We start from the raw sequence: 24,591 nt of genomic DNA on the forward strand, positions 1-24,591 counted from the left end.
TGATACGCATTGAGGCTTGGACCCGCAATGACTGTGTTTATTGTCTTGCCATTCCAGGCCTGCAACGAGTTCACCACCCACGTGATGAATCTGCTGCGAGAGCAAAGCCGGACCAGGCCTATCTCCCCAAAGGAGATTGAGCGGATGGTCAGCATCATCCACCGCAAGTTCAGCTCCATCCAGATGCAGCTCAAGCAGAGCACGTGCGAGGCCGTGATGATCCTGCGTTCCCGATTTCTGGATGCGCGGTGAGTCTCCCATGGGGCTGTCCTGCCCTCTGTGGGAGTCACTGATCTGGGGCTAGAGTCCATAGCTGGCCACCCTTATAGGCTCTAGTTTCACCCCATCAACACTAAACCAAATGGTACCCTGAGAATGGTTCTGCGAGACTAGATAGGTCATTGGTTTCACACAGTACCAGGAAAATACATGGTTGCAGGAGGTGATCTTTATCACTATGTTACGCACTGTGGGTAGCAGCAAGGAGGACTTAGGTACAGTGAGATTTTTTTTTCTTTTCATAGCACTAGGTACCTCTCTTATAGATGCGTCTTGTAACTGTGGGCCTGCAGCTGTCTTACTAGCATTCTATCACAACAGGCTCTCTTCAATAAAGTTTATTCCATTTGCTTGGAAATTGGGATCTTTTCCACCCTGTAGATGGACCGAGAGTGCACTCAATTCAACAAATATTTCTAAGTAAATTGCTGTCTCTGGGCTAATTTTAGGAGTGCAGAAATGAATAAGACATGGCACTTTGGACATAGAGGGACAAGGAGATGGTCTAACATGGGCCAACTTGGTTTGATGGTTTCCATCTGGCATTGCTGCTCATGTCCTTACTTGTGAGTTCAGGGCATTCAGTTGAAGAAACCATGGATAGAAAGGACCTTTAAAAGAAGACAAGAACTGAGAACCCAGAACAACTATCATCTCTTGGTTCCCCTACTCTCTAGACCGATAGATTTATGTGAATCCCTTTGATTCCTTTTGCTTCTGTTATCCAGCCTGTAAAATAGTAATAGTCATATCTTTCATCTACTCTAGAAGAATATTTTGATAATTCATCTAGCAAATACATTTTGATTTTGGGTATGCTTTGTGATCTAGAATTTGTCTTAAATTCGTCATCTGTGAATTCAGATACCATTCATATTTAAATTCTTGATAATAATACCAATCTGTTATTTTTATCGTTAGGACGTTAGATATGTCAGGGTCAGTGTACCACTTCACAGTCTATAATTTTGTCTCTTTTCAATCAGATAAAATGATATATTACTCCTCTTGAATTTTTTCACCCCTGAGATCATGTTTTATTCAGCTCTCCTACCTGCATTTCTCTCTGTCTTCACAATTGTGGTCTTTACAGTCCTTGAACCTCTTTAAAACGCCCTGGCATCTTCTCCTCACTCCCTTTAGTCAATGTGTTTTGGGTTGCATGGACTAGAACACGAGAATGCCAGCTAGCAAAATGTAACTCTGGGCCAGTAGAATTCCATAGAACAAGTCAAGAGAAAGTAAAAACGAAGGTAGTTTTCCCCAACTGGGTATAGTAATGGAATGGAAATAGGCAAAATCACCCTAAAGCAGGATCCTCTGTGCCTCTCCCTCACCCATGGCCTGCTGTCTGCCTGGCTTCTTTAATACAGCCTGTTCTGCATAGTGCAAAGTGCAAGTGACTGGTGGCCTCTGTTTGGGTCCTTCCTCTGTGCCACTGCCACCCTGCGTGTATTGCTTACATCTCCATGGTAACTCCTCTAGTTAAAATGCTGGAGTTAGTATTTATGTTGGCAGGTATTGAAAAAAAAAAAAAAAAGAACAGTTGGCTCCAGACTGAGTTCTTTTCAAGAAAGTAAGCAGAGAGACGGGAGGAGCAGAATTAATTGTCTCATTGGATATCTTCTCTCAGTAATTCCACTGTGCCCAGTTGAAGGTCAGACTGTAACAGACACAAAGCTTGGAGAGCTTTGTCCACAAGTTTCTTTCACTTCCACCGGCCTTTGCCTAGAGTGTTCCAGTTGGCACCAGACAGACAATCACTTTAAGACAGGGTCTTTTTCTTGCTTTGGTTACAACCTTTGAATCATTGCTTCTGAGCCAAGATTCAAAACGAAAACAACTAACCTATTGTCACTGTTACTATCATTTCATTTTGGGGGTATATTTATTACCAGTGAAAGAACATGACCCCAGATTCCAGCCTAAGGCTGAGCAAATGGCCTTCTCAGTTCAAAAGCAAATGTTTGCCAGACATCCTGATTGGGGAATTCATATCAGTGCCTCCAGCGTCACTAACTGTAATTGGGAGAGATAGCTAAGCAAACTTAGTAAGAAAGACACACTCACTGCACATATGCACATGCTCCTCTAAACCATGCATCTGATGGGCAGGGCCTCACCAAAAAAGATTTCATGGAAGACAAATAAAATACAAAGAGGACTTGATTTAGTAATAAGATTAGTCTTTGTAATCTAATAGGTGTGTAGAATTGAGTGTTCCTACTTTGTTGCGGAACACTCATTGTATTAGATTTCTATTGCTGCGTAGCAGATTACCACAAATTAAGCAGCTTAAAACAACACAAGTTTATTATCGCACGGTTTCTGTTGGTCAGGGGCCTGGGCATGGCTTAGCTGGATCTTCTGCCCTAGTCACAGCGAATCTGTAATCAAGCTTATAAGCTGAGCCTGTGATCTCATCTGAGGCTCAGAGTCTCCTTCTAAGCTTGTTCTGGTTGTTGGCAGAATTCGTTTCCTTCTCATTGTAGGACCGAGGGCCTCAGTTCCGAGAGGCTGCCCTTCTCAATAGGCAGTTCACAGTTTGGCTGCCTGTTTTCTTGCTGAGGGCCCGTAGGAGAAACTTTCCATTTTAAGGCTTTAATCGAATCTTCCCTTTCATTTACTCAAAGTCAGCTGATGAGGAACCTCATCATATTTCCTATGCCATCCACTCACAGGGAAGGTGTGTACACAGTTCTGGAATTCTGTCCACCACACTCCTCAACTCCTCTCTGGGCCCAGGTTTATCCCACTCAAGTCATTTCCTGTCTCTCTTCCTTAGATTGACTTAACTGTACCAGGAAGGTTTAACTTAAAAATTCCATTCATTCATTCATTCATTCAACATTTCTCATGTCATGCTATATACCAAGCATTGTGCCATACAACTTGGTAAGTTTATTATCAGGACTATAAATAACATTTTTTTTTTTTTTTTAGTTAAAAGAGGGAGAGAACTTATAAACTATCTAACTGATTTTCAAGCAGTAATCTTAACTGTTTTTCTATAACATTTTGCTGGAAATAACAGTAACATAACCAGATAATTAAAAGTATGTCTGTATACTTCACTGCAATAGAGGGGATTACATAAAGTATATTGCCAAAGAGAGGATGGCAAGAAAGAGGAAAGGACATCCAAGAAGGTCTAGTCTGGTCACACTGGCACTCTGCTTGGATTTACTGGTTTATCTAACTGAGCTCTTACTATCTGCCTGATGTTATAGTAGCCACTGGAACATCAAAGATGAAAAAAGTGCATATAAATGTGGGTGCTACCTTCAAAGAGCTCATAGGACAAATACTGTTCCAACTACACATAACACCACATGTTACACATTCAGTTCATTCATCTACCTACTCCACCTGAAGGAAAGGATCCAGAGAGAGGGCAGAAAAATACTGAGTCTCAGAGGAGCAGGATGTTTGCCAAACAGAAGGAATGACAGCAAAATAAACAACGTAATTCTACTTCAGCAAGCATTCCTTACTTGAGTGCTTACTATGTGTTAGACACAAGGGTTTCAAATATGAGTGAGATCTGTCCTCTGCCTTTGAGGAATTTGCTGTTTAGTTGGGGAAACACATGTAAATCTGTGGCGGATGTTGTGGGAGAGAAAGATGCAGGGTGGTGTGAAGAGCCACAGGAGCATGAAAGCCACGAGTCTTTGGGGAATGCAGAGGCATATGATGTGGCTAGATGAAATTGTTCAGAGCATATGTAGGATTGAGGGGAAATGAGGCACTAGGGATAGGAAAGATCCACTGAAAAACCTTAACTGTACCAGTGAAGATTTTAAATTTATCCTATCAAACAGCAGAAACCCTCAGAGCTATTTAAAGAAGAAGTATGGGAAGTTATCACATAAAATTGCACTGGATTCAAATTCTGGCTACAACCCTGATGACCTTTATGACCCTGTGACTCATTTTCCCAAGACTCGGTTTTCTTACCTGTAAAATGTAGATAATCCTGTAAATAGGAATAAATCTTACTATAGTATCTGGCACATAATATTCACATCATAATTCAGCTATCATAATGATTACTGTGTTATATATTACTGTTATATACTATTGTACATTGTTGTTTATATACACATTATTATTAAATTTTATAATGATTAGTGACATATCTATGGTTTAGAAAGATTACTCTAGTGAGTCTCTTGAAGATGAGCTGGACTGGAGAAAAGACAATGTAAAGAACAATTGTTGAAGCCTGTGCTCCTCAGACTGGCACCACACAGAATAAATTGAAATACTTTTCACATTTTACATAAGTATTCCAAAGAAAATATTCTTATTTTAAGATAAACATTGCTATATTATAGAGTGGACTAAAACAAGAGGTTCCAAAGATATTTTATGTTTTTGATGGTGTCCCCAGAGCTACAATCTTTTTCCAAGAGGGCTTCTTGGGAAAGCATTGATCTAGTGTTGCTCTGGTATATAGCTATTTGATTGTAAGTTAACTGAATACTAAATTAAAATGAATAAACATTTAAAAATTAGCTCTCAGGCTGGGCGCAGTGGCTCAAGCCTGTAATCCCAGCACTTTGGGAGGCCGAGACGGGCGGATCACGAGGTCAGGAGATCGAGACCATCCTGGCTAATACGGTGAAACCCCGTCTCTACTAAAAATACAAAAAACTAGCCGGGCGAGGTGGCGGGCGCCTGTGGTCCCAGCTACTCGGGAGGCTGAGGCAGGAGAATGGCGGGAACCCAGGAGGCGGAGCTTGCAGTGAGCTGAGGTCTGGCCACTGCACTCCAGCCCGGGCGACAGAGCGAGACTCCGTCTCAAAAAAAAAAATAAATAAAAAATAAAAAATAAATAAAAATTAGCTCTCCAGTTACAGTAGCCACATTGCAGCTGCTCAGTAGCCACACGTAGCCAGTGACTACTGCATTGGACAGCAGAGATATAGAACATTTCACTCATTGCACAAAGTACTCTTGGACAGCGCTAGTCATACAGTCGTACAATAGGCAGTGGCTCCTCTTCACTCACTTCACAAATAGCAGCACAATTAGAATGAAACAAAAGAGGTTGATTTGAAAGTGTAGAACTGGCAGGACTTGCTTAGGGGGCAATCATTTGATGAAGGTAAGAAAGCAGGAAGAGTTGAGAAACTCCTAGTTTCTAGCACATGCTAGGTACTCAAATCTTTGAATGAATGGATGAATGAAGGAATGAACAAATTAGCAAATATAATGAACTATATCTGTAGTAATGTCACTAAATAATAAGGCTAACAAGGAAAATGGAGCTGATTTGGGTAAAAGGTGATCTTAGTTTTGGAAACAGTTTGTCTGAAGATGCTTGGAGTCTGCAGTCATAAATGGGCCAGTGGCTCTTAGCAGAGGTATTAGGGCAGGAGATAACAAATTTGGTAGTTAGCAGTGTATGTCTGTGACGTCTACACATCTCACTATCATGAGTCTTTTATAAAAAACTTCCCCCGTGGACCCTGTGCTTCAAAAATTTTCTGTCCCTAAAACACCATGTTTATCCAGTAATATTTAATTAACTTCCAAATTTCTTAAATTCAAAACCTTGATGCCCAACTCACAAAGCTACTCATTGGTTTGAAATCACAAATGTTAACTCAGCAAGGTGATAACACTTCAAGCCAAAGCAAAGAAACCAGGCGTCTCAGTTAGCTCAACCTTATGGTAGAAAGGTGTTATTTTCACTAGGTTTCTTGAAATTCTGAAAAATCCTGATCCTAGGATTTCAAACACCCTAGATTAAGACAGCTACTAAAAGAGGTGATAAGCGAGTCCATCAGAGTAGATGAGACCACCTAGGGAAGATTGCACATCACAAGGAGAGAAGAGCTGGGAACAGCTGTCTGCACCATCCGCATACCACCAGCTCATTCCAGAGAGGTTTCCTTTGAGCTCAATTGGAAGAGTCCCAAAAAATACACAGTAATGCTAATGCAAACAACTGAATGAGGGAACGGAGGCTCTCCCAATTAGGGAGCCTTCAGGGTCCAGTTCCCCAGGCCTAAAACAACAGTCTTCTTTAGGCGAAGAAGAAAGAGAAGCCAAAGGTGATCTAAAGCCTGGCCTGCAGACTGTGTTAGTCACTTGGCTATCTTCCTCAAATTCCCATCATGCAAGAGCTTTTAACACATGCCCACTTTGCAGTTGGGCTTTTAAATCCAATCTGTACAATTTCTGATGCTGAGTGACCCAGAAACTCAGCATGATTTAGGAGAGTGACTTGGGCTTGGCATAATCTGGACAGATGTGGTTAATACCTGTGGACAGATGGTGTTCATCCGGTAAAATCAGGCACTTTATTGTGTTAATTAATCCAAGCGGGACCCTGAAAATACAATATTAGCTGAATTTCCTGTCTAGCAAGGCCATCAGTGCTTTCTGTTGGCTAAATTGGGAAATCCTATATCCTGGCATAATCAGGGATGTTCTGGACATTTTTTCCATAAGGAAAAGCTTTTAATAAAAGCAAGAAAGGCAAAAGTGCTAAGCAAGCTAATTTAAACATGAAGGACCCACAACTTTAAGGAGGGCCAGCCAGCCCCTGCAATGAGCCTGCAACGCCCTCAGCTATCCACAGGCCTTCATTGTCAGGAAGCGATAAAGTGATTCTCACTTTAAATTAGTTCAATTAGCACTTTTTCTTTTTTAAGGCAGAAAAATGCTTTTATTCAAAAAAAGTGATTTTCTCCTTTTTGGCAACCTGTATGTGAAAAAGAATTCTGTGGGCTTTTGTTTTACCATTTAGCAGCTGTTCTTGCTTAAGAAGTGCCACTTTTCATCTTCTGAGGGAGGTCAAGCTGTTGGGGGTTAATTTCAGTCAGTTCTGTGCCCTCTTCTCCAGATGCCTTTTAAGAATGTTACGTGCATTTACATGGGGATAGAATGGAAAGAACATGATAACTTATTTTTAACTTATGGCTGCAGAATCTCTGTGTAATTGTGAGGAGCTCATTTGTGTAGAAGAGAGAGACTGGGTTTTGTTGTCGGTCAGACCTGAATTAATACCTTGGCTCTGTTACATACCAGCTGAGTGACCTTGGAGCTCTGTTCTTTATCGGTAAATACAAATAATCATATCCACCTCAGTAGCTGTGAAAAATGAATAACTTGAATTGATTGCCAAGAGGGAGGGGTAAGGCCCAGTGCCTGGAACCTGGTAAGAAGAAAGACCAAGCTGTAGCACCTGCCATGTGTTGGGCGCTGTGCTGAATGCTGTCTTTGTGTGGTCTCATCTCTTCCCTACTCTCACCCTGTGAAGTCAGTATGACCCTCTTCACTTTCATTGAAGAAGCTGGTCAAAATTACCCAGCTGATATTCAATTGACCCAGGATTTAAAACCAAGATGGGACTGGGCGTAATGGCTCACACCTGTAATCCCAGCACTTTGGGAGGCCGAGGCAGGAAGATGATGAGGTCATGAGTTAGAGACCAACCTAGCCAATATGATGAAACCCCATCTCTACTAAAAATACAAAAATTAGCCGGGTGTGGTGGTGTGTGCCTGTAATCCCAGCTACACAAGAGGCTGAGGCAGGAGAATCGCTTGAACCCGGGAGGTGGAGGTTCAAAGTGAGCCAAGATCACACCACTGCACTCCAACCTGGGTGACAGAGTGAACAAACCAAGATGGCCCGAATTTTGAAACTTTATGCTCCTCACTACTCTGCAAAAGTATCCGTGACCACTCTTCTGTTTGGTGCCCAGATGGTACACAATGAAGTATTGAGCAAATGCTTTTAGTTATGGTTTTGGCATCCAGCCCCTTTTAGTAAATGTGCTCCAATTCACCTTTTGCTCAAAAATTTGTCTTCTCCCAGAAGTAGATTCTATTCTCTCCCATTTTATGTTTATTTGGTGTGAGCCTTTTTGTTATTGTTTCCTTTCTCTTTACAAAGGCGGAAGAGACGGAATTTCAACAAGCAAGCGACAGAAATCCTGAATGAATATTTCTATTCCCATCTCAGCAACCCTTACCCCAGTGAGGAAGCCAAAGAGGAGTTAGCCAAGAAGTGTGGCATCACAGTCTCCCAGGTAAGCAGCCCCTCAAAAGCCTCAGCCTGTAGCCTGGCCATGGTGGGGCCTCCAGGGCAGGCTCTTGGAGGTCTTGCTTTACTGGACTTTCATGCCTTGCAAGTTCCATCAGCTGTAGCCTTAAAATATCAAGGTAAGCACTTGATGTATATGTGTATAAGTGAGTTTCTAGGTAAGTACTTGGCAAAACTTGAGAAGGACCAGCAGAAGGAAGAGAAGAATAAGTAGAGTACAGTGTAAAAACAGGGTTAGGGTTCTTTCCAACAAGCACTCCTTTGCTTCAAATGGGTGAGGTGTCTAAAGTGTACTAGGGAAGTTACCTGCATTCCTCATGCTGTTTTTTCAAACTCAGTCAATTCCTTAGCCATTTTTTGCCCAACCCAGGAACTTTAAGAGTCAGTGAATGGAACTAGTTGTTATATAGCCTTTTAAATGAAAGGAACTTAAATGTCTCCTCTTGATGTGCTGACTCTCTAACTGATGGAGTGTAGGAATTTTAACATGTCACTGCGATTACATTGGAATGGTTGAATAAAATGTCACTGAATGCGCCCTTCCCCCAAAGAGCAATAACCATAACAGGTGGTGTCTGTTGACTTGGAAAGATACATGATATAAAATTGTTATAGGCCTAGAGTTTTCAATATGAATATGAAGCAGAACAGTAGGCAATATTTATACGTACGTACATTTTGTCCGCTCAAAAGATCCACCCAAACTTCTTATTCAGTCTGAACCTCAAATACCACCACTGGTTTCTAATTGAGACCTATAGTGATAGTTCTGAAATCTGTCGAAGAAAGTTTTTCTTAGAATTTTGTCACATGCAGGAGAATTAAATGTACAGGTATTTCCATTAAAACTGGGGAGGGGAGGGAGTAGTGAAGACTACTGTAGTGAGAAATTTCACTTACCACTTTTCAAATGAAGCAGATGCTCCTTTATATAAACTAAGCATCTGTACCTCCTTGAATTGAATCCTGATTTCTGTTGATCTCTGCAGGGTGCTGATCCCATCAACCTGTGTTTACCTATACAGAATTAGGTCCAGTCAGAATATAGAGCTCCACAAAAGGTATTGACAATGAAGGGATTGGCCGAGCCTCCCCAACAAACTAAGATGATTTTATAGCAGCAAATATCCTTGAAAACATTCTTTCAGATAAAGCAGAAAGAATTGACTCCTTTTTAACTTGGGCCTTCCTTAGGTGCTTTGACCCAGCTGAAGGTCATTTTCAGTCTTGACAATTCTGGGAAACTGGAATGTCAGTGGTGAAATTCAAGTAGCCTAGTTTTTTCTAGGGCTATCACCATTCTTGTCCAAATCTAGACCCCTTGTCCACAAAAAAAGGGAATTAATGCTTTTTGATACTTGCTGCATGTTTCAGGAATGCTTCTAGGTATGGACCACAAACAAGGAGCAAATATTAAATCAGTGAATTTTATCCTGGAACCTTCTGCGTTTAAAGTAGAATTAAATTACTGCTGTCTGAATTCCAAGTGTGGAATTCAGAATTTCAACTCCGTGTTGAAGGTAAAAGGAATTCTCCTGGAGGTAATTTGTAGTATAGCTGGATACAAGTTAAAATCCTGATCTGTTCCCACAACCTTCACTTCCTTCATTATGGAAACTCAAGGTACAAATAGTGTGTCCATTAAAATGCTTATTTACATATTGTGTCACCTTTCCCTTTCCTCTGCCCATGCCAAAGTCATGCCATTCTTTCTTCCTCATCACATCTGTCTCTCCCCAAAGCAACTAAGCTACCATTGTTAAACAAGTCCAATGGGAGACAATATATGATATCATAGAAAGAGCATTAAGCAAGGAGCATATTTTTGACAAGAGTCAACTGTGGGATCCTAGGGAACTCAGTCTTTCTTTTTGGGTCTTAGTTGCCCCATCTACTAATCATGGTTTGTTGGATCACATGATTTATTCAATCTTTCTCCTAGTTCCCAAAGCCAGGGAATACCTCTTGGACTGTATCATTATTGTCTTTTTTTGAAGTCACAAATTCTTTTGAAATCTACTAAAAGCTATTGAAACCCCATGACCCAAAACAAAGATATGCTGTCCATACACCCAAATCTGTCTGAAATCCGCCTGTTGACTGTATCTCCCCAAATCCCTAAAGAGCCCCTTGTCTATACCAGAGCTACTCGAAGTGTGATCCACAGAAGGCAGCATCAGCATCCCCTGGGAGCCTGTTGGAAATGTAAATTCTTGAGTGTCACCTTAATTCTGAATCAGAATCTTTGAGGGTGAAATCTGTAATAGAAGTTGTTTTAACAACTTCCCCTTGAACACTTAACTTTGAAGTTAACACTTAATCTTTTCCATGCTCACAGCTACAAATAATACCTCCATTTGAATACCTGATGGAACTTCTCTCCTGCAGCACCAAACTCATATATTTTACTTCCCAATGGACTTCATCGTGGCTCTGCCCAGAGCTTCTTCAAAATTAACTTACTCAAAATGTGAATCAAACTCTTCCTATAAAACCTACTATTCTTTCTGTATTTTATGTCTCATTCTGTGTCTGTTATCTATACATCCCTAGTGCCTAACGCATATTAGGCCCTTAGTCCATGACTGTTGAATAATTAGTTCATTCATGATAACACTGTATACATTGTCTGGATCATTGTCTGTTGGACAATGCAGGAAGTCCCTGAACTGACCTAGCACCTTCCTACCAGTTCCATTCTTGTCATTTAGAAGGGAATCACTCCCACAACATGTCCCCTCTCTACCCCCTTCAGCTTATTTTTTTTTTTCACATATAATTGGACCTCAGGTATTTCTTCTTCAAAAGTCCTCCCAAATTACTTTCATCTTTTTCCCTTTTCTTTCAGCTTGTGCAGTTATCTGAGAAAAAAATCTCCTTATCTTTTTTCTTCTTTTGCTATCCCATAAATTAAAAAGCAACCATAATTATGACCGATTCCTATGAATAGTGAAAGTTATATCAAGAAAAACATAAATTTCAAAGTGAAACTAGATATGCAGTGATCCTGAAATACACCCAAAAGTGTCCTTCCTCCTCCAGTTTACCTCTTTTTCTGTAGACATCAGCATTTACAATAAATAAAGCATTTTCTTATTGAATTTTTTTCTCTTTTGTTTACTAATATTGTGGTGGTACGGACGGATTTTTTTTTTTCAAAAAAGGCTTGACATTTCTGCTATAGTATAAGTTGTATAAGCCTTTCAGTGCTATCCTTATAAGATGTTTTAAGTTTGCTAATGCATTTAAAAAATTAAGTTATATTATTATAAATTATATTTACGTAAATATAAAAATTATAGTTTTGCAACAGTTTTCTTTATCTGCTGTCTTTGGGAGTTAAATATAAATGATATGTAAACTGTGGTACATGTGGTATCAACTCCCCCTTCCCTCACCAGATTCAGAGTTTGGTTTGTAATTATATGAAAACCTCAGCATTTTAGTTCAAAATCATATCTGGAATGTGGGATATAAAACTTTCCTTCCCAGGGCAGGAATTATGGGGGTAAAACTTGAATTTAACTGTGTCTCCCCTTGTGTCTGGCAGAGGTCTTGGTATGAAGGGAGCAGAGGTACCAAATGGAGCCAAGACACCTGCTGTGAACCACATGAAGGAAATAAATTAACAAATGAAAGTAAATTAGGTTTATTGTGTCTGCTGGCTTTAACATTTAAACACTAGAATTCAAGGGGATAGTCATTTGTATGCTACAGTTTTTCCTTATGTAGATAATACCAAGCTTTACACAAAATAGTCAGTGAAATCTGGTAGATTGAATTATATTGATCCTAAGGTCTATCGTGAAATACAGCTAAGAATCTCAGTCCACATTAAAGTCATGTAACTTCTAAAAATTTGCAATTAATCTATCACATGAAAGCACCTATATGGACATTTAAAGGTCTGTGTATTTTGATGGCATAAAGCCAGCTTTCGCATTGATGAACACTCAGGGCATTTCTCCTGAAATGTTAGGTATATTTTAGTGCCATAACTGAAGATGTAAGCAAATTTAAAATGCTTGCTCTAAATTAAAAGTGTTCTAGCTTAAATGAGCAGCTCCTTTATAGGAAGATTTTTGTCACAGTGGTTTTACTAAATTTTAGTGATATTAAACAAGAGAATCGCATTTCATGTAGTTGTCCTTTTGAAGCTCTTACTTCAGATCTTTTTACTGACGTTGCCAAATTATTAATACAAGTAGGATAAGACCAATTAGCTTACCTCTTCACCTCTCCCATAAAGCCTTTTTTTTTTTTTCTTCTGCAATGTTTCTGAAGGATGAAATGTGAATTTTCTCATCTTATTAAACTACTCTAGGTATCAAACTGGTTTGGAAATAAGCGAATCCGGTACAAGAAGAACATAGGTAAATTTCAAGAGGAAGCCAATATTTATGCTGCCAAAACAGCTGTCACTGCTACCAATGTGTCAGCCCATGGAAGCCAAGCTAACTCACCCTCAACTCCCAACTCAGCTGGTTAGTTTTTTCTTTGATTGGGGGTGGGGGGAGGAATTGTTCTCTATTTTTATACTTGCTTTTCTTACATTTTGATTTTCTTTTTAATTTGTTAGACTTTTGATTGGTTAATTTCTGTATTCGATTGTATTTTTGGATGTTAATGTCACTTTGGGCTCTTCCTTTCATTTCCAAAGAGCAATCTGTTAGACTGTTTACAAGGTGGGTTGTGTGGAGGTTTGCATTAATGTGTCTATTAAGTTAAGACCAAAGTAAATTGGTTAGCTTGATGAGACTTCTAAATTCTCCCCTCAGGGATATCAATAAATAAGTTAGACATAATGCTTAGAGATAGTCTATTGGGATTCTGTCATTTGGCCCATTTTATATAAAGTTCTTATCCTTGTCAGTTTTGCTGTTCCAACAACATAATGTCTGGGTCACCTATTAGCGTGCATTCTATGCAGAAATATTTACTCTTCTAGCAAATATCTTATTAGAATGTTTTGGTATGCAAAACCAGGCTATGAATATTTCTATGTATTGTTTATAGTTGTTGTTCTTTATTGTTTTTTGTTGGTCTTCTTTATGATTATCGGTCATGTGCTATGTAGTAGGTTTTATTTCAGGAAATATGCATTATATCACTAATTTAAGAGTTTAGGTCAAAATACTGTATTCTGGGGTGTGCCTTGTGTCATCGGTTCAGAATTTCTACATGTGAAAAAATATAGTTAATAGTGCAAAAAATATAACCTTCGTGTTTGTAGGCTATGGAACGCATGTGGTAATTTTTTTTTCCCCTCCGGTAAAGGAAAAACAAGTATTTTCTCATTAAATAAGTTTGGTTTGACTTCAATTAGGGTGCACAGCTAAGAAAATTGATGATTCTAACTTAAAAGGTTATCAATTTAATTATATTTGGTCATAATATGATTACAAACCTAATGTTAGACATCTTTGTTAATGTTAGGTATCTTTGACCACAAAGCTTGTGGTATCTTTGACCACAAAGCTTGTTTGTCCACTAAAATAAGTTTTCTTATGGTGACTTGTTACTGGAGACAATGTAGGGTTCCACAGACTGATGTCTTCTGTGAGCTTCCAGATGTACAAATTTGTTAATGATAAGGTTCTCCAAGTCACTGGGCTATACCCAGCATGCCTTTTATGGCCTTCTTTTATCTAAATGGAATCATGCATGAAGAGTGGCCTGGGCTTTTTCAACATGAATATAATAAAATAACATAGAATTCAATCCAGTTTTAATTTTCCCAGCACTGCAGGTTAGATTCCTATGAGGAGCATATTTACTTTTTGAGGAATATTTTGGTTTTTTCTTCCTCCATCATGGTGTGATTGACAAGGGATCAAAGCTAACAGGTTCAATAACCAGAGAGTTCCGTCTTCTCCATCTGGTCAATTATTAAGAATTTCAGACCCAATAACAAGTTGAACTGTGCTGCTAGGCAGACATTTTCACTTATCTCTTTGGAAGAAGTACAATTCTGTCAACATTAGCAAAAATGCACTCAACACTCCTGCAAAGGTTATCATAATGCAAAACAGATATCGAAATGACTTCTTCCTGTCCCTGGTATATCTGCATCGCAGATGGCTTAGCATGATTTATGACTACTCCTTAGAAAGGCCCTGTGGACTTTCTTCATTACTAAATTCGTAACTATTTATTCTTTCCTAAAGCCCTTAAAAGAGAAAAGTAAGCATTTTAACCCTCTACTCTGTGTTTAAGAATTATGGTTGCCTGTTACGGAATGTCAGACTATGATTACAGTTTTCTAAGGAATTTTTTTCTGGTGGCTTAAACATCATGTGACTATTTTGAGCACAAAGTAAATTATTATGGAAAATTTGAGCTAAGCCTTCCAGTTGTGCCTAAGTTGTTGGAAATAATCCACACAGGAACCCCTTTGTAGTGCTTTTTCTAAAGTAGAGACAAAAGAAAATACTATTGTATGTGTGCAATAGCATGGAATTTTAAAAGATAAACATTTTAACAGCAAAAGTTATAAATGGGCTTTTCTATATTTTCTTTTGCTCTTAACCAACTTAAATCATCCACACAGATAAAGTAGAACTTTAAAATGTTCAAACTTTTCACATAAGGTGTTTATCATGTTATGTACTTGCTCTTCAATAATTTCAAAAGATAAATGATAATTGAAATAAATTTTAAATAAGAAGTTAATATGTGAAAATATATTTTGGCAGAGTTGTGGAACCTAGGAACTTTTCATAGCCTCAGTATTGAAGCAGAAGGTTTTTTTTCAGAGTTTTACAAACTATAAGTACTCATTTCTATTGTAAAGAAATATATTTCTGGCTGGGTGCAGTGGCTCACGCCTGTAATCCCAGCACTTTGGGAAGCGAAAGCGGGCGGATCACAAGGTCAGGGGTTTGAGATCAGCCTGGCCATTATGGTGAAACCCCGTCTCTACCAAAATTACAAAAATTAGCCAGACATGGTGGCGCACACCTGTAGTCCCAACTACTCGGGATGCTGAGGCAGAAGAATCACTTGAACCTGGGAGGCGAAGATTGTAGTGAGCTGAGACCGCACCACTGCACTCCAGCCTAGGTAACAGAGCAAAATTCCATCTCAAAAAACAAAACAAACAAACAAAAACAAATATATTTCTTTGCAAGTAAATCCTCTTCCTGCCAGAGGCTTCTGTATGGAGAACAGCACTTCAGTATCTTAGATTACTTCCAAATATTTCTATTTGTTGATATGTTCCATGTCTCCTGTTTTCTTAAGCATAATCTATTTTTTTTTTTAAATCACTTAAGACTAAAACCCGGGGGGATTAGCAAGCATTTAAAGACATTTAGCATGCTTCATAGTTTATACCAGCAGAGTTAGACAAAATGGATGGAGCAAAGAGGAAGAATAGAAGGAAGGAGAAAAAGTTAAATTTTGAAAAAAGAAAGCAAAAATAGGGACCAGTTGAAGCACTGGTTAAAACCTGGGGTCTATAATTCTTCTGTAATGACCTAGAGTAATGCATTCTTAATTTCTTAATTTTGATGAGATTATAAAACCTCAGAAAAATGAGGCCCTTTCAAGAAGCTTGGATTATCTTCTGGAGAGGATTTTAACATCCAAGAAGAAAGAAATTGACTTGTGCATTACAGATGCTCACTGTGGCATGCCATCAGCATGGAAATTATATCACATTCTGTGATTAGATAAGTGGTAGTGGGCTTACTGAAGCTCAGAACCCCAAGATTTGAATTCTTTCACTTAGCTGTGTGTTTGTGTCAAGGACAACAGCAAATCTTCTTCTAGCACTATTTTAGTCAATGGCAAGCCCGTATACATAATCTTGTAATACCCCTGTATTAGTCCGTTCTCACACTGGTATAAGGAAATGCTTGCGACTAGGTAATTTCTAAGGGAAAGAGGCTTAATTGACTGAGGTTAGCATGGCTGGAGAGGCCTCAGGAAAGTTGCAGTCATGGCAGAAGGTGAAGGGGAAGCAAGGCACCTTCTTCACAAGGCAGCAGAAGGGAGAAGTGCCAAGTGAAGTGGGGAAGGGCCCCTTATAAAACCATCAGATCTTGTGAGAATTCACTCACTATCATAACAGCATGGAGGAAACTGCCGCTATGATTCAATTAAGTTCATCTGGTCTCTCCCCTTTGACACGTGGGGGTCATGGGGATTATGGGGATTACAATTCAAGATGAGAGTTGGGTGGGGACACAAAGTCTAACCATATCAACCCCTAAAAAGAGGGTTGGTGTTTTTCAGGATTGATGAAAGGTTATTATATTAAAACTCAGAGCCTTCGTGCCCTATGAGAAGTTTTTATATAGTACACACAGAGAGAAGGTAACACATCCAGAGAAGTTGACTGACACTTTAGTAAACCCACAGGAATGTTTATAATTTTGTTTTTTAAAACCAAGTGAAAATATTTATCCTACTGATGTTTTATCTCATGTTCTTCCTTAGTATGATTCTCCTCTTTATTTTTAAGTGAAGAGTGAAAACAATTTCTCCTGGAATTGGAACTCTACAACCTTGACATACATACCTGTTGAAGGGTTTTCACATTGAACCAGACAACACTTTACTCTTTCACTTTGTCCCAAGTAGAAAGTAACAGTGAATTTTGGAATTCACAAGGGGAAATGGAAAAGCAAGCATACCTGAGACTTAATTAAGCTTCCATCTAGTAAAAAGGACCTATCCTTTGAACTCCCAAATGGTATGAGAGTCCAATCTATCAAGCTGAATCAGGCTGGCTACATAATCTACCTGAAGTCTTGATTTCTAAACTACAGAAAATGGCAACTACTTCATTAAAATACTGTAAGAAATATTGAGTGAATACATTTAAACACGGACTTCCTTAAAAGGAAAAAGTAAATCCATTCTTGTTCTAGGACTTTGGTTCTCATCTAGGGGCAAATCTGTATCCCCAGGGGACATTTTGTAATATCTGGAGATATCTTTGGTTGTCATAATTTTGAAGGGTGGGTGTTACTGGCATCTGTTGGATAGAGGATAACCATTGTAGGGCTAACCACCCTACAATGCATAAAATAATCCCCCACAATGAAGAATATTTGGCCCAAAATGTCAGTAGCAACAGGGTTGAGAGATCCTGTTCTAGGTTTAAGCTTTATCATTATTATTATAATTATTTTTTTTTGGATTATGAAATTAACTGATTTTGTTTGTTTTTTGCTTTTACTTTTTTTGTTTTTCTTTAACAAATTTAAGTCTCCTGAAGATTCTTTAGAGTAGAAATGCAATTTTTGGGAACTTGTCTAATGAAAATGGATGTGAACACATTACCACATCATGATGTTTGCCCAAGCAAATGCATTAGAATCATAGGTGATCCATTATTTCTTCTCTGCCTAGTTGCAGATTTAGTTTTCTGTACATGCCCCAAATGTCTGGGTGGCAGTTTAAATGAGCTGCTCGCCTTCCTTCCCAAACCAAATTCAGAACCTTTTAACTGACAACCACATCTTAAAATGTGCTTCTAGTAGTAGCTGATGGTTTCCAAACAGCCTGCAGGTAAGGTTTCTGAATGATCTTCTCAGCAAGCCAAGTTACTCTGTTTCAGCTCTTTGAGAATGCCACAGCACCTCCAAGAGAGCCCATTCACTATTTGTCAGTGAATCGTGTGCGTCCCAGGAGGTTATCCATTCCATGATAAATTCTTTCCAACTTGCAGTGCTGGGTAAAGAACATGTCCTCCCCTTGTAGTTCAGATGTTTTTGTGGACTTCTGTCTGCTTTATTGTGGTATTAGTGGCACCTGGTCTCTTCCCTCAGCACAATCACTGCTTCTGGATACTTCAGAGAGTGAGAAGCCATGGTAATACTGTACATGGGTGTACAGACACAATGAAATGCTGAAACAGCACAGCCAAGAGCACAAGGGACTCTTTCTTCAGTTGCTGCTCTGACACAAATGCACTTGTACGTGAAGTACATTTATATGTGCATATTTATCTCTGTGTACATTAGGCAGCCAGACGTATTTACAGTTTATCTATGCACATGTATTTTTTAAATCATCTGTGTCAATTGCAGTCTATATCTTTTAAATGACACATTCCATGCCTTCATGGTTCCATGGATGCCATGTCATTGGCTATCATGTAGCCTTTTGGGGGTTTCTCCCATTTCTAAGTTTGTGTACTAATTTCCAAAAAAAACATTGGTCAAACTTATAGTCCTTATGTTTGGGCTAGATTTACCACAGTGGAACCGGTGGAATCTGGGTGGTGCCAGGATGGACCTTAAGGTTGACTCTCTGGATGATGAGATATCATCTAGAGATGATGGGAGAGAAGTAAAATACCTGAGCTTGAAACTGAACACTCTGGGGTGTTGGGTGGGGGAGTCTGATGACATATAACAAATTATAATTTGGGTTCTTGGAGCTGATTCTTCTTGGTTCTGTTGACATCTAAATATAAGCATGTATTGTAATATATTACAAAATGGCTTTTATTATTTAGGTTGTATCTGTGATTACAAAAAATATTTGAGAGGGATAGTACTAGTATATAGAGATATTATATATCTACACATGAGCATGTGATCTGTGCCACACATTGTTTCATTCATATGTTCAGGAAGACAATTTCAAAGATAGTCCCATATTAATGGAAGGAAGTTACAGACCAAAGACTTTGTCCCACTGACTGGGTATAAGCCACACCTGGTCAGATCTTACACCTGTTTTGCTAAGGCCCTACCTTTCCAATTCCTTTCAGATAAGCTAAACAGAGAAATGTGGGCCAGATGAGACAGGACAAGTCGCAGAGCTATGGAGATGGCATAGTCCTTTGGTTGATGATTGAGTCCTCCTCTAACCCCCAAAGAAAGCATTTATTTTTTCCTGGGAAAGAAGGAATGAGAAGGGAGTTAGGTGGAGGATTGTTTTATTTAGTAAAATAGCTAGTTTTTTTTTTTTTTTTGCATGTGAATGAACATCCCACAGGACAAACAAAATTTGAGTTCTCTTTGTTTTGTTTTGTTTTAATGTGGAGTTGTACCCAGGTTTATAAATCGTCAGCTTTCTCTAAATGGCTCTTGCCTTTAAAGTATGAAAACACCATGAATAACATAGATAGATACCATAAATAAATAGTGCATTGTGTCAGAGTTTAGAGTTTGTCATTTGTTAAGTGGTCCTTCTACGGGGAAAGAAAGTCCTCTCTTCTGCTTAGCTGCACCTCTTCATGTAGGGCAGGAAAGCTCTCAGAGCTCAAATCCTTACCTGAGGAGAAAAGAAAAGTGTCAGAGCTGAGGCATGAATCACTGTTGGGCGATTCCACACTGATGATGGCTGTCTCAGAATATGAGGGCAAGAGCACAATTTGAGCAATATAGGGTTGGAAATAATAGAGTGCAACTGACCTGGGTCCCTAAGGTCTCTCCTTTTCCAGGCTAACGTCATGTTTTAACCAAACCTTGCACGTTGAGCTTTCTTTCCTAATGCGCTGAGCTGCACGATGACTTCAGAATAATATTAAGCTTTTGCAAGCCCTTATGCTTAGGTTGAATGTGGGCTAGGTTCACCACAGTGGAACCAGTGGAACCTGGGCGGTGCCAGGATGGACCTTAGGCTAACTCACTGGATGATGCCTCCATCTCTGGGAGGTGAAAGCAGATGGCTAATGGCCCTTCTTGAGGCCCACTTATTACTGTTATTATTATTATTATTATTAGCAGCAACAACATTTCATATTTTATGCATGCTTGAGAATTCCTGGCCCGTTATTTTGTTTTCTCCATAGTTGCAGGTGGCAGAGAAGGGTAGATCACTCCCACATATTCTTACAGTCCTCAAGGTTCCCTGGGCTATTGCCACCTTGCAAGAAATTTCACCTTCATTTTAGAAATTAAGAATGTCAATAGACCCATACATGGTCCTAGTATGTGACAGTGCCTTCATGCATTCCCTCCCAGGTGCTGCTCCTCACAGGGGAGGGGATGGTTTAGCAATGGCATATTTAGAATCCAGTTGAACAGTTTATGTGCTCTATCATGGTGGCAGAAATACCACTGACCAGCCCATAGCCTCCATCTTGTGGTCCCCTGGCCAACACTAGAATTTTAGAGGCATAGAAGAGAGATCCTAGGACTAGAGACTACAATCCAAATAGACTAAGTTGGGAAGAATAAATGTTCCCTTTCTCAGCTTGAAGTTGCTAAGGGGAAGCAGTTCTATTGACAACTTGCAGTCAGGTATGGCTTCACATAACATAAACAATATGCACCCTTTATTGCTTGCTCTGTTCTTCATGCTACTAACCAGACTCTGTTGGTGTTATTTTTATTTTAGTTTTTATTTGGGGGGTTGCTTTGCATGTCATTCTTCCTCTTGGCTGTTAGTTGCGGGGTTTGAGCCTTTTCCTTTCTGTGATTCAGGTGCCTCACTCTTTCCTTTCCAGGTTCTTCCAGTTCTTTTAACATGTCAAACTCTGGAGATTTGTTCATGAGCGTGCAGTCACTCAATGGGGATTCTTACCAAGGGGCCCAGGTTGGAGCCAACGTGCAATCACAGGTAGGGACCCAGCCAATATGCCGCCAGGTGAATGCCTTAGAGTCCAAGAGCCCTCAGTCATATTGGACTTCCTGCTTCTGTCCAGAGAGAGAGAGAAAGATAGATCAGAATCAAAACCTTACCAACGACCAAACCAAAATCAAGACAACCATTGTCATGGGGAATCTCGTCCACACTTTGTGAATGCATTTGGCTCTGGCTTTTCAGTTGGACCAGGAAGGCAGGAAAAGAACAGTAAGCACAGGGCAAGGTGACCGAGACACATCAGGCAAGTGGAACCAGCATATTCTTTTTTCAGCAAAGGGAAAAGGAGGAGGTGTCAGAATGTTATCTCAATTTCCAGGTCTCCCTCTCATGTGTTGGTTTCTCGTGCTCAATATTTACCATATAAAGAGGCAATTAACAAGCAAGCAAATATATTACTATCTGATGTTTTCATTTTAAGCTTTAAAAACACCCAGCCAGGTTGACTAAATTCATTTCTTAGTCATCCTTAAGGTCAAGGGACTTGAGTTCCTGGTGATGAGTAGACGTCCACATTGGGAAGCAAAATCAAGCCATGTGATATCAAATCTTAGTGCTCCATAGTAAGCAGATTTCCTTCATGATATTTCCAGAAGCCATCCTACCAGCTCAGCATGAAACATGATGTGAGAGGGTCAAGTAGTATGCTGTGGGTCAGAATTATTAGGGAAGTTCTGAGCCATGTCAGTCTAGTTTCCCACCCTCCATGTGGAACAAGAAGCATTACAAGCCCAGAACAGACCAACTGGTCAGCGATTCACCCCTTTCTCGAGAAACATTGCCTGGAAACAAGTTTGAAGTGATATGGTCAGGCTTTGGTCAAGTGACTAAACAACTGGCCATCACTTAAGTCCTCAAAAAATACAAGGTCTCAATCAAGTACTGCTCTCTCTGTGAGATGACTGCTCAAACCTCCTCTAAACAGAACCTTTGTTTTTGTAGGATACCCAGCAAAGGAACAGCTATATAGGATGATCTGTAGGGAAGAAAAATGGGGAGAAGAGAAAATTCCTTCATGCTTTCCCCTCCAGCTCCTCCAGCATCCTACTCCCTGCCATCTCACGCAGACTTGTTGAACTAGTTTCAATGTGGGGATCCCAGTTTTCTTTTACCATTTTACTGTCTTGCTTACCGAACTCAGAACTCATTATGGATTGGCATACAGAGGAGGCTAGCCTCCTCCTAATGGACTCTCCCAGGACAACTGTCTCCAAAATGATTGTTGCATTAATATGGCATGCCCAAATGTTGGCCTGCCTGATGATGATCTGCCTCCCTTTTCCTGCGCCTCTCTGACTAATTTTCTCTCTGTTATTGTTCATCTGTTTAGGTGGATACCCTTCGCCATGTTATCAGCCAGACAGGAGGATACAGTGATGGACTCGCAGCCAGTCAGATGTACAGTCCGCAGGGCATCAGTGTAAGAAAACAAGCCCCCCCACCCCCTGCTTTGTTTTTATTCTTTCACTACCAATTATTTCAAAGCCGTAGGGCCCAGAATGCCACTTAGTAGGACTTATCTTAGCTTTACGGTCACCTAGTTTCTTGTTTCTGTATCGGTCATGCCATCGGCAGCATTCTACCCACAAAAAAAGTGGCGATTGGGCAGGCTTCATGCAGGCAGCTGGCGTCTAGGGCTGTCAGACGCAATCAGTGTTTGCATGGCACCTGCGGCCACATGCGTTCAGCTAGGGGAGCTGCTAAACAGGTGACACCTAGTACAACAGTGGTAGGAAATGTGACCACAAGCTGGGGCCTGGGAACCTGGGAAGTGAAACTAGTAGCCAAAATCCATTGCATCCACGTCTGTGGTCTGAAAAAAAGAAATACTTTTTTTTTTCATTCTGTCTATGGACAATTAAAAAGAAAATTAACACAGAAGCTGGGTATGTGGAAGGGATGGGGAAGGGTGCAGACCATCTTCTACTTGTTCTTGGGTGCGCTGGCGGCTCCTGACTAGCATGAAAATTCATAGCGACAAGCTATGTCGCACAGAGTGAAATCGATCAGACAGACACAAGGAGAACCGAGTGTAGATTTGGGACAGCAATCCAACTTGATTTCTCAGATCAATCGTCTGCTTTCTCAGCAGCGGTGACAGCAAGCTGGGACAAGAGGGCAGCCTGGAAAAGGAGGCCGTGTTTTAGATCAGGAATGATTCCTGGGCTTTTAGAGGTCACAGAAGGCTTGAGTAGAACTATTGGCCCTTAACTATTGAAGAAAGGTTTGGGTGGTGGGTGGTGATCGTTTTTTATTGTTTGTTTCTGTTGCTATGATTAAAGTAAATGAGGGATCGAAGGAAGAAGAGTTAGGCATGATTTATTAATGTAATCTATACTAATGGAGGTAATAATGTCTGCAGTGAAGGAGGTGATGGCCCCTTCAACTCTGCGTTGGTCAAGTCATACATGATTCTGTCTGGTTTGGGAGGATTAAGAGAATATCAGTTATTTCTCAGATCAGATGAGGAATGGTTGAACACATTAGGAATTCTTACCTCATAAAAGAGAATATTTGGGGGGCGTATATAGTAGTGTAAGGCATGCTAACACTATTAGAGTCATCACGAATGATCTAAAGGGGTTAGGATAGGATAGGACTACTGCGTAGTGCATTCAGAGAAACAGGTTTCACTTCAACATCTGATGGACCTTTCTCACAGTAAGAGTCCTCCGAAGAAGGGATCGGCTGCCTTTAAGAGTTCCCCATCCTTGGAAAATTCAAACATGGCTTGGCTAGCTGCTTGGTAAGGATGTTGCAGAAGGAAGTCAGGCAGCAGATTTTGATTGTCTTGGTAACTTTTAAGGCCACTTACCTTAGGGAGTGTTTGTTGTCTACCATTTTCAGGCAGAATCTTCTCTGAGTTTATACAGTATTTATCAAGTGTTTTCTGGAATGGAAGGAGAGAAGTCAAAGTTAACCCTGTTGAACATACTCTGGACCATCATGTTATTTTCTAGGAAGGATTTTCAGGACAGGGAGATTCTTCCCATCTTGTGCTTGTTCTAACTACATTAACTAGTAGTACTGCATTGACGGCTGACTGACTGGGAAGACTTCTTGGGAAAGTACAAGAAGCCATTGTGGGAAAGTGTATTCTCCAAAAGAATTCCAAATGAATGAAGTTGTTTGGGTATTTGTCTGAGTGCAGGTTTACACACACATACGTTTATGTATTTCCTGAATCTTTTTGGGTTATAAGTTCTTCCAGAGAAAGCTTTGCTCTGTGCATAAGCAGAAGAGAAGAACATGAGGAAAGCACAAGAGTGTAGGAACAAGAATCAGGCCCTACTCAAAAAGGGAACTGAAGGAAGTCCACGTGACTGAGCAGGAAATGGGGCTGACACTTCTGTTATTTGGCATCTTTCTTTCCTAATTGGGCAGCATAGAAGAGAGAGAGCAGCAGTCAGACTCTGGGGAGTGGGAAGGTCAACACTGACCCCTCTGACATCATCTGATGGGCTGGGAATAATTTCTGAAATAGTGTAACCAAACATGTGCAGACAATTATGTCTGATTACATAAGCCCACCACAAAAACTGGGCTTGAAAATGCCACTTGAAAGAGTCTCTCACTTTGCATTAATTTTTTTTTCCGTGAACTGTGGTTATTTTATTTCTGGGTCTTTAATATGCAGGGTAAACGAATCAAAGGCTGATCGTGATATGTTCTTTTGATATCAGTTTTAAATTGTGCCACCTG

At 40.0% G+C, this 24,591-nt stretch overlaps 1 protein-coding gene across 12 annotated transcripts in view; it reads left to right on the forward strand.

Moving 5' to 3' along the window:
• The window catches only part of LOC105492953 (PBX homeobox 1), a 330,443-nt gene that overhangs the window by 242,971 nt on the left and 62,881 nt on the right, over positions 1 to 24,591 (forward strand). For 8 of the 12 annotated variants that reach the window (XM_071074764.1, XM_071074748.1, XM_071074757.1 and 5 more), the window contains 5 exons: positions 58 to 248; positions 8,191 to 8,326; positions 12,665 to 12,824; positions 20,753 to 20,865; positions 22,220 to 22,309. In XM_071074764.1, the coding sequence (XP_070930865.1) occupies positions 58 to 248; positions 8,191 to 8,326; positions 12,665 to 12,824; positions 20,753 to 20,865; positions 22,220 to 22,309 (690 nt within the window). The remainder of the gene's footprint in view (positions 1 to 57; positions 249 to 8,190; positions 8,327 to 12,664; positions 12,825 to 20,752; positions 20,866 to 22,219; positions 22,310 to 24,591) is intronic. The other 4 variants (XM_071074773.1, XM_071074769.1, XM_011760344.3 and 1 more) reach the window with 1 other exon arrangement.

Source organism: Macaca nemestrina, chromosome 1, assembly GCF_043159975.1.
Source record: "Macaca nemestrina isolate mMacNem1 chromosome 1, mMacNem.hap1, whole genome shotgun sequence".
Lineage (NCBI taxonomy): Eukaryota > Metazoa > Chordata > Mammalia > Primates > Cercopithecidae > Macaca > Macaca nemestrina.